Below are 14,212 nucleotides of genomic sequence, written 5' to 3' on the forward strand. Positions count from 1 at the left end.
ACCTTTACCTTAGCAGCTGTAGTAATGGGACAGCATGAGTTGCTATTGTGAAAGCTGATAATATTCTATACGTTTACATGTTCATTTCAATAAATGAAACCACAGCCAGACTGTGGCTGCTTTTTGCCTTAATGGGGAAACCTTTGACCATTGGTGGACTCTGTGCCAGTAGCGGGAGGCATGGTGGCAGCACTCAGCTGGTCTCCAGTCAATCACAGTGCTGCTGCTTACCAAGATGTAGAAGAGGAGGGGCAAGGCAGTGGTGAGGGCAGCACCGTGCAAATGCACTGGCAGAGCCAAACCAGTACATTTGCACTGCACCAATCTTTTAACCGCCTTGCCCCTCCCCCTCTGCCTTCTGGTAAACAAGAGTGGTGCAACCATATGGAGGTCAAGGGAGCACTGTCCTCTGCTGCTCTGCTCAAAGCTGATTCTCCTGCACATCTACAAAGTGTGCTGTTTTATTTGCACACTGAATCATTGATGTGCTGCTACATAAATGCATTTGAAGTCTTCTGATACAAAAATATTCATTCCTGAAATTTCTACTCCATCGACATATCTGCAGTGACAGGCTGAGTTCCATGTTGAGATGAACAGCACACCATTAAAGTCCTATCAGCTGTGAAGTCAACAGAGAGTTAGTTGTGAGCTTTGATTGCACATCAGTTTCAGCAGTTCTGATCTACCTGTGAAATGAAGTCCTCAGGGAATCATTCTGTGAATTTCCTGTATCTTTTGAGAAATCAGTGTCTGTTCAGCAATGAAACCATTTGCCTGAGTAGACTTTTTTCCTGCAACAATATACTGTTCTGTTTTACTCACTTAGGCAGCAGTTCTGTGCACACTTATGTGGCAGTGAACTCATGGGACTTACCTCTGGAAGATCACATTCTTTTAACTAGAGATACTTGATACTGAATTTGCGGCTACTTGCATACAGAACATGTGTTCTGCCATTGAGTTATAGCCCCTATCTTTTTGGGATCCCCCCTTCATTCTCTGTTAAAGGTAAAGGGACCCTTGACTGTTAGGTCCAGTCACGGATGACTCTGGGGTTGCAGCGCTCATCTCGCTTTATTGGCCGAGGGAGCCAGCGTACAGCTTCCGGGTCTGTGGCCAGCATGACTAAGCCGCTTCTGGTGAACCAGAGCAGAGTGGTACCTATTTATCTCCTTGTACTTTGATGTGCTTTCAAACTGCTAGTTAGTCTTATGTAGTCTCTTGAAGTATAGCTCTAATTGTGAACACACACATATATATTCATATGATACTGCTGCCTATATAATGCCAAGCCATTCATCTCTCTATCCTGATTGGCAGACGTTTTTGAGGTTCCCAGGCAAAAATGTTTCTCTGTATAACTAGGCCTTTAGCTGATTAACATTCTATGGCTTTTTAATATTTGTGGGAAGAGGGTTATTGGTTTATTTTCATTCTTGTTTTATTATGTACTGCATGTTCTCATTTTGATTTTTGTGAACCGCCCTGTAATCTTTGGATAAAGGGCAGTATACAAATTCAATCAATCAATCAATCATCATCAATAATAATAATAATAATAATAATAATAATAATCTTTTGCACCCCTGCTAACAAGAGCCCTTTTAACTGGCTTAAACTTGGACTTGTACCTAGGGTTTTTTGTATACAAAGCATGAACTCTACAATTAAGCTTTAGCTTCTTTCATTGCGACCCAGCTGGTTCATCTGCACAAGGAATGATCTGAAAGTCCCTGTGGCATGTAAGCATACTTGGAATGATGGATTAATCATTCTGGTCTCATCAGAGAACATTCCACTGATTACCATGGATCCTGAATGCAGTTGCAGATCAATGATTTCTAACACAAGAATGAAATGATGGGGGGGGGGAGGGGAATGAAATAAAAATATGTGTTGAGGAGTCTGAGAGCTAAGAGTATATACAGCACATCTTCCTAAAGACCACACTCCTGACATGGGATCTACAATGCAGGAACCAGCAACAAACATCCCTGACAGATGGCAGCCCAGTCTCTCCTTAAATAATAATAAGCAGTTGATTAGGATCCTTTCTAAGATATGTGACACTTGGTACTTGAAATCTCCACAATGGGGCATAATATAACTAGCCTTTAAAGTAAAAGAGGAATAAAACTACAGCATTTGAATGTATTCTTATGAAGCTATGGTGGTAAATGCCAGAATATAGCTGGCTTGTTGCCTGTAAAACATAAGCAGAAAGCTGGTCATTTTTGATACGTTGTTGTGTCAGTCTATTCACATGGGACAGATGGCCTCCGGCAGATTCCAAGGCCAAGTTATATAACCATGCATCTATAAAGAAAGTAACTGTTCTCTTTGAGGAATGGTCCACGTGGGAAACCTCCAGCGGCAAGAGGGAAGTTGGCTGGAGAATAAGAAATGAGTGTGTAGCACTCAGCTGCCTCAATGGCAGTTAGATGCTCAAGGCTATATGTTAGTACAACAGCAGCCTATTGCATATGAAGTGATATCGGAAGTCATTGTGTTTTCTGGGAATTCAGTTAAGTGCAGCAACCTTGGAAATAATGTCTCTGGCCACAGCCCAACTACTCATAATGAAATTCTCTGCAATTATAAACCACCGGTATATAGCAAGGGTTTAGCTGCCTATTCAGATCACTGATCGGGGATGCTGTGCTTTGCACACTTAACTACTGAATGAGTGTGGGGCTTACTTCTGAGCAAACATGCATAGGATCATGGCTCTGTACAAAACGGCCATAACCGTTTGAACGGGCAGAATGATGTCGTCTCAGGTAGCAGGTGCTGGGGTGCTATTCACCTTGAGCCCCGCCCCAAACCATTCCTTCCCATCGATGGACAAAGCAGTGTGTGTCCCATGGCCTTACCTGCAGCCCTAAACTAGCCTGCTGCCATCAGGTACAGGGGAGGACACTCTTTTCACTAGGGCTGAAGAAAGAATCAGCTGTCAATCCAGTCAACTTCTCTACAGGAAACTGCCCTTGGCATCTGAAAGTCTTAGACTGCCAGCCCTGTGTACAATCTGTGTTAGGAGAACCCAATCTGTATTAGAGGTGGGCATGCTGCTGGACTCTCCACTTTAGCGAGTCTATTGCTTTAATGATAGAAAACAGCATAGAAAGAATCCTATTCATATTAATTGTGGTTGAGGGGGAATGGTCCTTCAGATCAGGACCATGGTGCTGTTGGGGAAAAAGGCTCACTTACACAATATGGTACTATACATTTATTTATTTGCAACTCGCCTTGTGGGCATTTGCGTATGTTTTCATCCCATATATGCCTCCTCAAAAATAAGTCTCATTGAGCAGGTGTGGACTAGGACCTGACTCAACCATGAAGCTTATTGGGCAACTTGTCAGTCTCAGCCTAAACTGTGGTGGTGCAGTGGTTAGAGTTCTAGACTAGGAACTGGGAGACCAGGGTTCACATCCCCACTGGGACATGAAGTCTGCTGCGTGACCTTGGGCCAATTACTCTCCCTCAGCCAAACCTACCTCACAGGCAGTGTTTGAAACTCCCATCATTCTAGATGCATTTTGCAACAGGGAATTTCATTAGCGCAAGCAGTTTCTGAGCTCTGGGTGCAGTACTGTGCCAAAGCTTTCAGATTAGAACTGCAGAGTTGAAGGAAAGGAGGGCTGTTTTCTGCCTGCCCACTTCCAGCCACTTTCTGAAGACTGGAGAAGAGATCCTCTTAAGAATATTAGGGGGGTGGGCAGGGGATGCATGGCTTTGTTTTTTGCAGTCTTGAGATGAGGACTAGACCATGTGAAAAATGGACTTAAGATTTTAGCTGCAGGTCATTCATTTTCAGCTTTGTATTCTTGTTATTAAAAAAGCACGCCTAGATGTTCCACTGTTAATAACAGTAATAATAATAATAATGTTTATTTATACCCCGCCCTCCCCAGCCAAGGCCGGGCTCAGAGCGGCTTACAAGCAATAATAAAAAACAAGTTGAATGATTACAACTTAAAAACAAAATTAAAATACATTAAAATATTGAAACATTAAAATATTAAAATGTAGACTCCAAAATGTTGCGCCCATAACCTAGGTTTAAGGTGCCGTTTAGCTCCTAGCTTTCATATCTGAGTTTCTAACACTGCTGTTATAGTTATATATTGTTTTTCTATATAGTTTTGTTGGGGAGGGGGAGAACCTCATTTAGCTATGTATTTTTATTGTTTTTTTATTGATTAAGGGGGGACAGCTGCCTCTCTCTTGGGTAAGTCTATGTCCACACGTCCTTCCACTGAATGCAAAGCAAACTGCAACCGCATCGCCCAATCGATGCGTCCGGCTGCCGGTCTACCCAGAGCCCGGCCTCCCGCCCGCCATGGGGCGCCCTGTTTCTCCCTGCTTCTCGGCGCGCATGCCCGAATAGGACGCGTCTCCGCCTCGCTTTCGGAAGTGGGAGGCGGCAGTGCGCCGGGATGATGGGCGCCAGGGTGACCCGCGTGTTCAGCAAGTTCAACCTGGAAAGCCGAGCCCACCGGGAAATCGCCAAAGCCAAGCCCGCGCCAGCCCCGCGGCACCCGCAGCCTGCAGACCGTGAGTTAGCCAAGGCGCGGCGCGCACAGCCGCTCCGCTTAAGCAAGGGGGCTGGGTGCCTGAGCCGCCCTGTGGCGCCTTTGCTCGGCTGCTCGGACCATTTGCAGCAAAAGGGAATCCTTTTCTGTGCTGGGGGCCTTTCTTGCAAGGGGCGCAGACGCAGCGCCCAAGGAAGGGCCCTGGTGACATTGGGAGCGCCGTCTCTCGTGCTCTGGACGTTTGGAAGTGGCTTGCGCGCGCGGTCCTTTGCCCTCCCAGCTGTATTCCCGCGGCCTACCGGCCTGATTTGCAAGCTGGGAGCTGTAGTCTCCCTGGACTGGTGGAGGAAACCAGCAGGATGCTTTTTCAAACGTTTGCCAGCCTACAATTCCCATCAGCCCCAGCCGTCCCGGCCAGCGATCGGGGAGTGATGGGAGCTGTAGTGCATGAACGTCTGCAGAGCCGCGTGTTCCCTGCCCAGGCAGTAAGCAAGGCAACTGGGAACGCCAATGTAGACATCTGTCAAGTGTTTTGCTGGGTTTCTTAACCATCTGTTATTCGAAGCTTTGCCCACTCCCTCCTGATTTCTGTTCATCATGAACTTAAATTAAAACAACGGGGGTGCAGATCAAATATTTGCCGGTTTTGCGATGAATCCTGTTAAGATAGGGAAGGAAGGAATTTCTGGTCCGCTATCAGTAATTTATTTTATTCCATTTTTAACACGGCAAACTCTTAGTGTCTATGAGAGTATCTGTGGGTACTAGCTTACTTAGCCAGGATGCATGCCCTCTTTCTGAGAGCCCCTTAAAACAGTAAATTGTGATTGCAGAGGATGCCTCCCTATTTGCCAGTGTGGGATAGTGGATAGAGTGTCAGACTGATGAAATCCAGGTTCATATCCCCACCTAGCATGAATATATGGTTCTTCAGATGCTGTTGGCCTATTCAGTGTGGCCAATGTCCAGGGATTATTGGAGTTGTAGTCTTGACAATCACATGTCTCTCACCCTTACTGTAAACAATAGAACACTGGCCTGGATGAACTGTTAATAATCTTGCACATTAGTGAGAAAATGGGGGAGAGAGAAATGGTAGCTTCAAAGATAGTGCCAAAGCATTTTTCCTGAAGTGTACAGGAATATATACATGTGTGTGTTGTGAAAGTAGGTGTGTATTAATTCAGGCGTATCCTTACATGCATTATGAACTACTCTCCTGAGGGTTGTAATATTTTGCTTAAGCTGGGGTGGAGGGGAATTGAAATATATAACTTTAGAATGTGTTCTGTAATCTCTCCTTAGACTCCTTAGACACCGACAGATTCCAAGAAGAGATTAAGAGAAAAGATGACCACCTTCACACATTATTAAAGGAAGTCTATGTTGAGTCCAAAGATCCAGTTATGCATGTGAGTCAGGTTATCTTGGAATATGCAGGTGCCAGTTAAGCACTTGAACACACCAGTGACAAGCATAGTCATAGTTTTTGTCCATGTAAAGTTAGGTCTCGTTTTGCTCTCTTGGATTGTGTGTGTACATATTTTAATCTCATTATCAATGCAGACAAATTATAATTATTATATAAATGCAGGAATCACATTTGCATCTGTCTAGATCAGGGGTCAGCAAGTTTTAACTTGCCTGGGCCGGATCAGTCCCATGGAGATTTCTCCATGGGCAGGATCGCGCGCCCGCCCGTGATTTTCAGTATCTTCGCATGCGCAGACATGATTTTCGGCACTGTGGAAGCGAATCCCCGCACCGCGCTGCGCCAGTTTAGCGCAGCACACAAATGGGCAGCTCGGTTTGGGGGTAGATCGTGCGCCGGTCGAATGACCTCCGCAGGTGGCTTCCGGCCCATGGGGCTTAGGTTGCTGACCTCTGATCTAGATATATTCCACGGGCCTCCTGAATAGCTCCCTATTTTACTTAATTTGCTATTACCTGTGTTTTACAGTTCCCTTCGCCATTCATTTTGGTGTCCCTTAAAAAAAACCCAGATATTATTTAATATTCTCCAGTGTATTTTAGGATAGAAAGATAGAGCAGAATCCTGTGCTATTTCCATGGGAAAAAGGTACTCTGGTTCTGGATTTTCTGGTTTGCAATGATACACTTAATGATACAATACCAATTGAGTTTAATGGGCCTTATTTTTTATTTAATATGCATAAGATGGCACTGTCAATATGCCATAGTTCCTAGATGAATCTATCTGAGATTTCTCAGGCTGCAATCCCAAACATACTTAATAGGAAGGACTTAATTGCAAGTGAGCATGTTTAGGTAATGGGTGAGTATCACAATCCTGTACACGTTTATTCAGTGGCAAGTCATTATGTGTTCAGTAGGGTTTACTGACCCAAGTGTGTATTGGTTGGAAGGCTGGGGCTTGCATGTGAAATGAGAAATTGCGTGGAGAAAGGAATCCCATGCTTTTAGGCTTATTTTAATACTGTAGTGTGCTTAGTGGGAATAATATTTTTTCAGGATCTGTAGTGAAGATAGGGAAAGAGTGACCTCCAAAGTTGGTGGGCTCCAGCTCCATAGATCCAAGCCAGCATGGGCAATAGTCAGGGATTATGATAACTGTGGTCCCTCCAGATGTTATTGGGCCACAGGTTGGTTAGCCACCCCTGGTTGAGACTGACAGGCAACCACTCTGCAGGGTTTCAGGCAGAACTCATTCGCAGTCTCTGCCATTCTACCTGGGATAATCAGTAAAAACCATATCCTCTGTCACAGCATTTTTTCATAACAGTGTAGTGGGGTAGGAGAGCTGAAAATAATGCAAATATATTTCACATCTGGCAACCAAAGCACCCCTTGGGTTTCAGATAGTACATGGGTAGACGAGTCTAAAAAGCCCAGGACACAAATTTTCATGGCCCTCATTTACCAGGAGTAATGTTATTTAACATTAACTCTGGAAGTGTATCCTCGATTCTGACCAAACTAAGCCTCCTAGAGCAAAACGTCTCCTATGAGCTAACAGAATCCTGAGCAGCCATTGAAAGCTATTAAAATCTGAAGAAAACTCCTTTCTGCCTGGCCCATGAAGGTCATCAAATCAGGCACCAGGCAAGCCAAATAGAGAAGGTTAATTTCTCAATTAAGTCCCGCTTTCAGAAAAGAAATGAGTTTAGAATGTTTTAGTTACATTCTGTTGAAAGGGGGAGTGTTAAAAGGAGGGGTAGGCCACGTGGGGCCTTCCAGACATGGACTGCAGCTCTCATTAGCCCCAGCCAGCATTGCCAGTGGCCAGGGATGATGGGAGTTGTAGTCCAAAGTTCCCATGTTGCCTACCCCTACCTTAACGGATGGAGCATGTGTAGCTTGTACACTAAAACCTAACTATTTTTTATATAATTTCCCCTGCTCTAGGTGAAAAACAAAGGAGAAAGCCTTCCTTCTAAGCGAGAGGAACGCAGACTTACAAAAGTAGGCAATCTTGGTCCCCTGGATATTCAGTCTGTTCCTAGAGGCAAAGTCGCCATAGTTGAAGTCTTGACCCTTCTCCACAATCATCTCCACTCTCCAGAAACCTGGACTGCAGAGAAAATAGCAAAGGAATACTCATTAGAATTGAAGGATGTGACTGATCTCTTAGCATTCTTCATCCCCTTTGCGGTGGAGATCTTTCCTCCTCAAGACAAAAAGCAGCTAAAGCCTAGATAAGAATGTCTGCCAAATCTTGACTGACCAAGCTGGTGTCTTCTTAATACTTCACATCTGATTCCCTCTCCACACATTCACGCACACACACCTATAAACTGTGTCTTATTTAAACGGTATCTGCCTTTTCTCTCACTGTTGCATTCATGAACCATCCAGGGCATGCTGTTGTGAAGTAGGAGGCAAAATCTCAACAAAATCTGCAAATACACCCTAGGAATTCAAAAATAGGAAAATGTCGGCTGCGTGGGAGATCATCTTTCCTGAAGCAGTTGTCTATTACGCAGACCCCAGACAACAAAAATGCATTTTATCTGGATTTGATCTTCTTTGGTCTGAGCTCTGCAGAATATCTTGCCCTCATCGCATTCTGTAAATAGTTATAATTAAAGCAAAGCAGAGTTACAATGTGTTTATCTTCTGAGAAATGAGTGTGTGTCTAGTTCCTGTGTCTGGTCAAAAGGGGAGGGGCAAAAGAGCAAATGGGGGAAATTGAGTTAGGGTAGGCATTCTTTTAATTTTGGCGTAATTACGGAAGTTAGAAACAAATGGTTTTGGAACCAAAAACAATTTTGCTATGTGTTACTGGCTTACTGGCTGTAATTCTTTGTATGGAAGCCCTTGATAGCTGCTACTGCCTTTTTGTCTTTGAATTCATGCCTTTTTATTATTGGCCACATACCCATGAAGAGCTGTATTGTCTGAACGTCTGTATTTTGTTCTAAGCTGTACTGGAAATCTATATTGATTCAGATGGAATTGCATTAGTTCCTGTTTCGTTGCCTGGCTCTGTTTCCTTTGTTTGGCTGTGGGTTACTAAGTATATTTAATATGTAGCAGAAAATTGACCCTAAAATGACCAGCAGCCTTCCCTATGCATAATTTTCCTTTAGATGCTAAAAAATGACATGCCCCCTGGACCTTTTCACAATTGCCTTATAAAAAAAGTAAAAGGAATACCAACAGCTGCATCTTGGGAAGGCCCCTCTTCTGCAAAAGTATTAAAGGTAGAGGAAGCCTATGTTCTATATGGCATTTACTTGTAAGTAAACGGCGCTGTGGGTTAAAGCCTCAGCGCCTAGGGCTTGCCGATCGAAAGGTCGGCGGTTCGAATCCCTGCGGCGGGGTGCGCTCCCGCTGCTCGGTCCCAGCGCCTGCCAACCTAGCAGTTCGAAAGCACCTCCAGGTGCAAGTAGATAAATAGGGACCGCTTACCAGCGGGAAGGTAAACGGCGTTTCCGTGTGCGGCTCTGGCTCGCCAGAGCAGCGATGTCACGCTGGCCACGTGACCCGGAAGTGTCTCCGGACAGCGCTGGCCCCTGGCCTCTTAAGTGAGATGGGCGCACAACCCCAGAGTCTGTCAAGACTGGCCCGTACGGGCAGGGGTACCTTTACCTTTACCTTTAAACATCATGGTTCCCAGCCTGGGCATTTTCATTGGTTTTACCTCTCCTTTATGAATGTGTCTCAACGATGCACTGGTACCTCGGGTTAAGTACTTAATTCGTTCCGGAGGTCTGTTCTTAACCTTAAACTGTTCTTAACCTGAAGCACCACTTTAGCTAATGGGGCCTCCTGCTGCCGCCATGCGATTTCTGTTCTCATCCTGAAGCAAAGTTCTTAACCTGAGGTACTATTTCTGGGTTAGTGGAGTCTGTAACCTGAAGCGTATGTAACCTGAAGCGTATGTAACCCGAGGTACCACTGTACCACTCATATTGAGAATTTCCAGGCTGTTGAAGAGGAAAGGAGATTTATGCTTCAGAGGAGACAGGAGTAAAGGCAACTATAAAATGGGACAGGGGAAAGGAATGGGTGTTAGAGTGGAACAGCAGCTGTTGCAATATGGTAAGAACTGAAGAGGTAGGTTAAAAGACAGTGAAATAGGCAAGGGGAGAAAGAAGCCCAGAATCCTACTGGCCAACAGCAGGGTATTTTGAAATGTGACTGTTAGCCTATAAGAAGAGTGGGGAACCCATTGTTCTTTAGAAGAAGCTGGCCCAGCTAATGGTCAGGTATGATGGAAGTTGTGGTCCAGTAACATCTGGAAGTGCTAACAAGTTCCCTATCCCTGGAGTTTGGGCTGAGGGAGTTTCTCAAGAAGGTGGGCTTGCATGGGTAATGTTAAAGCCCTCAAGTTATGTGGGAGAGTCCCAACACAGCTCCTTCACACAGTTTGGTTGCACTGTGGGCTTCTCCCACATGACTTTTGTGACATGGGCAAGAAGCAAAGGCTACAGCAACTTGAAGCGTCACAAAGGTTTAGTTTAGAAGAAGCCCTAAGATGGCTGCCTCCAGGCAGCAGATATTGGCTGACAAAATTCACAAGGCTGGAATTATTTATTTTCTATTGGGAGATGGGGGGTATTGCTTCTTGGATTTTCTGACTCATAGCAAAACGTCTACAACCGTCACTATACGGAGAAGGCTGTTTTTCACTGCCAAAATAGTTTTTTGCCTATCTTTGGAAACAGAAAACGTTCAGCACCTTATAGATCCAGCTCTAAAATTAGCGTCTCCAAAGAGACTGTTGGCTTTGAGGTGAGATCTGAAATTTGCAGAGCTAAACAATGTGAGAAAGAAAGTCCTGTTTTTTCTCCCCTTGGTAGAGAGGAAAAGAGACTCCAGAAGCTGCAGCGAGCTGCAAATTGTGTTGGCGATAGCTGGACACCTTCCCTGTGAACTGCTTCTATAATTGGCATTGTGAGAAAGAAAGCGGTAGCAGCTGGAATCTGCTCACACATAATGCAGGCCACACTCTAGAGAAGATAAAGAGCTGCTTTTTTTAAAACAAAGGTTTGATGCCAGGGCTCTGATCCAATACACGTTTACCTGGGAGTAAAACCTATGGAATATAATGCTGTGTTGCTTCTGAGTGTGCCATAGGTGTCTGAACTGAAGTGATAAAGCCAATGCTGTGAAACGGAATGAATATTACTCAAACCATACATTGCTCTTCCTAAAAAATAAGGTGATTGCACAGGAAGCTGTCTTATATGGAGTCATACTTTGGTCCATCTAGCACAATATTGTCTACAATGATGGGCAGCAGTTCTCCAGGGTTTCAGGAAAATGTCTCTCCCAGCTGTACCTGGAGATACCAGGAACTGAGCCTGGGATTTTCTGCATGGAAACCAGGTTCTATCCCACTGAGCCACGCCACCATCCCTTAATATCAAATTAATCACACAAAGAATTGTGTTACAGGAGAGAGGACTAATTTGCCCTTCAGCACAGGCCTAGCAAGATTGTGCAGTTTGTTTGTTTGTTTGTTTAAGAAGGTTGGGTAGCAATTGAACACCTCTTAATTCCCAAGCCCTATGAAGTCTATAGATAGAATAACCACAGTATTGCTGAAATGATATCTGTGGTTGTATTTACATACAGTGTTTGCTGCCTATGAGGTCTGAAACTGAATACACTTTTCTCAAGATGAATGTTAACACCATGTTTCAGACTTGGGTTATGTAGATAATGCATTCTGCTAATGCATTCAAGGACAGCTGCATTTTCTGAAAGTCAAGAAAGTCAGAAGATCTATGATGATGGAAGGCAAAAGCTACAGTCCCTTTTGTCTCCATGCTAATCTCCTTTCGTAGCTGAATGGGCCAAATGCTTGTTGGGGGTCCACATGCAAACTATCCTTATATTTATCTGAGGAAGCAATAATGTGTGAGCAGCCAAGTTCTGCCGCAAAATATTTCTTGACTGATGTAGCTTTGGCATCATTCCCCTTGCCTCTGACTGGAGGGGGACAAAAGGAGAACAGTCTATTCTGACGGATCCATCTGGACTTCATTTATTTATTAAATTTACACCCAATCCTTCCCAAAGGAGCCCAGAGCGTCTGGAGTACTTTCCATTTCCAGATTTTGGATAAATGAGCACAATATTCAAGTATCTTAAATACTGGTGTGGGCTACTTGTTATGGCTGCTTGTTATAGGTCAGGCATAGGCAAACTCGGCCCTCCAGATTTTTTGGGACTACAACTCCCATCATCCCTAGCTAACAGGACCAGTGGTCAGGGATGATGGGAGTTGTAGTCCCAAAACATCTGGAGGGCGGAGTTTGCCTATGCCTGTTATAGGTCATAGGGGGGAAACTATAAGCAAAATGAAAATAGATGCTAGCCCTGTTCCATAAGAGTTCACTAAGTTATATCAGTCCCTATGCTTCGTATTTAAGCAAAAGAACATAATTGGCTTGGTTTCCTTTTTTCTTGTTCAATGCTCTAGCACAGAGTGGAAAATCTGCAGCCCTCAGATTAATACCATGCAGTTAAGAGGCAGCTGGGGGGGGGGGGAGTTGGGAAACTGGGGAAAGCTCTGATCCTCCAGGAGACCTGACTGGTCCCCTTTTCTCTGGCATGGGAAGCCATGTGGGTGTTGTGAGCGCTGGAGAGACACACACACTGATTCAGGTGCGTTAAGAAAGGAGGATCATTCTGTGATTTCCAAAAGCCCTTTCACATTTAATACTTAATATATTTTTTCTGAAATGACACCTAACCAAATCCAAACTTGTGCTTGCATCAGAGATTTTTGAAATGGCTTTCAATTGCCTAACTTTAATGCTGTTTTTAAACATACAGATACAATATCAATGGCAAGTTTGCATGCTAGTCTGGTGATGATTTCGCCCTTAATCAAGCAACGCAGACAGGACAATTACTACTACTACTACTACTACTACTACCTAGCCACTCATAGACTACAGAAGCATGATGTCCACGCCATCCTACCATGTGGCTGATTGCTAGGAAGCATGTGCTGGGGGTCTGGGTTTTGGCTTGAAAGCAATGATGCTGACCTGGAAGATGCAGCTTTCTGAACATGCTGGGGATAGTTTGCATGTGGGAGCATGGGGAACACAAGACTATAGGATATTACCAATGGATCTGTCTGACACTGAAGTACTGAAAAGTAGCGGGGGGGGGGGGGGCGGATATCCAAAAACCTTCTGAGGTAGGATAGGGATGAAATCCTGTCCTAACCCAAGTAGATTGTTGCCATCCATCAGATTTCATAACCCACAGTATTACATAGAGAAGCTTTCCCAAATCAAAGCTCTTCTCAGCAGGTTGCTTTTGGAAGCATGTGTTCTTGTTAAAAGCAATTCAGTGTCACATTTTGTGGGGCGAGGAAGAGCTGCACAAAGGAAAACACCACACATAGGTGGATTTTGTTGCATTGTGACACCAGCAGTTAAGTTCAAATCTGCCTAGATGCTGCATTTTTTTTTCAAATAAAGTACAACAGCTGAAATTAAATCACAGCTATAGGAAACCCAGAAGTCACAACTATCAGAAACACTGCTCAGTCCTCCTTCGGGCTTCTGAAGCTTTGCCCACATACTTTTGAACCTAGTTTACATCTTTAAGGGCTAGAAAATTGCTCTATTTTAAATAGACACTGAAGATGCTAAATTCTGGAGCAAACAGCACCTGAATACTGCTCTGGCGATGTGTTAAGAAGTAGTGGAAAAATATATGAGAAATAGGACGTACTGCTCCATTCTGCAAGTATTTATGTGACATTAGAGTGACTAATTGATGTAGGACTTTCCTTAACTGAAGAAAATGACACTTAAATAAACCAGTGCAGCTGAGTTCTCTGTTCACCACCACTATCCATGCAGGGATCCATGCTAGTGTCCTGGCTGAAGCTGGTTTGCAATCTATTTCTGTTTATGTGCAGCTTGCACTATAGATCAGCCCTAACAACAGGGGCGGGGGGGGGGGAATCACCCTGTGCTATCAAAGCAGAAAGGAAAAGAAAGCAGTTTTACAACAAATAGATACATCACTCTTTGTCAGAAATATGTTGGTAGCTTTTATATGCAGTGTTGTACAATACATACACTATAGTAGGTAACCAAACATTTGCTAGTTGCATTAAAAAAGCAAGTATTAACTCCCTGTTTTTGAGAATCGGAGATAATGCATTTCCTCTTTTGAAATGTTACTTATCATACCATTATTATAAGCCA

At 44.1% G+C, this 14,212-nt stretch overlaps 1 protein-coding gene across 2 annotated transcripts; it reads left to right on the forward strand.

Annotated features, from left to right (window-relative positions):
• Positions 1 to 4,404: 4,404 nt before the first annotated feature.
• Positions 4,405 to 8,981, forward strand: NDUFAF4 (NADH:ubiquinone oxidoreductase complex assembly factor 4). 2 transcript variants are annotated; one of them, XM_079971126.1, is made up of 3 exons: positions 4,405 to 4,566; positions 5,859 to 5,956; positions 7,932 to 8,981. In XM_079971126.1, the coding sequence occupies exons 1-3, from the start codon at positions 4,449 to 4,451 to the stop codon at positions 8,223 to 8,225; spliced, it is 510 nt and encodes a 169-aa protein (XP_079827252.1). In that variant the 5' UTR covers positions 4,405 to 4,448; the 3' UTR covers positions 8,226 to 8,981. The 2 variants fall into 2 exon arrangements, with proteins under 2 accessions (XP_079827252.1, XP_079827251.1); XM_079971125.1 differs by having other exon boundaries at positions 4,406 to 4,566; positions 5,850 to 5,956.
• The last annotated feature ends 5,231 nt before the right edge of the window (positions 8,982 to 14,212 follow it).

Source organism: Podarcis cretensis (genome assembly GCF_951804945.1).
Source record: "Podarcis cretensis genome assembly, chromosome: 3".
Classification (NCBI taxonomy): Eukaryota; Metazoa; Chordata; class Lepidosauria; order Squamata; family Lacertidae; genus Podarcis; species Podarcis cretensis.

What these genes read in the sequence shown, in the direction of transcription:
- NDUFAF4 (XM_079971125.1), top strand. Translation starts at nt 4,449, where the DNA reads ATGATGGGCGCCAGGGTGACCCGCGTGTTCAGCAAGTTCAACCTGGAA. An exon ending in GCACCCGCAGCCTGCAGACC is followed by an intron (nt 4,567 to 5,849) that starts GTGAGTTAGCCA and finishes ATCTCTCCTTAG; the next exon opens with ACTCCTTAGACACCGACAGA. An exon ending in CCAAAGATCCAGTTATGCAT is followed by an intron (nt 5,957 to 7,931) that starts GTGAGTCAGGTT and finishes CCCCTGCTCTAG; the next exon opens with GTGAAAAACAAAGGAGAAAG.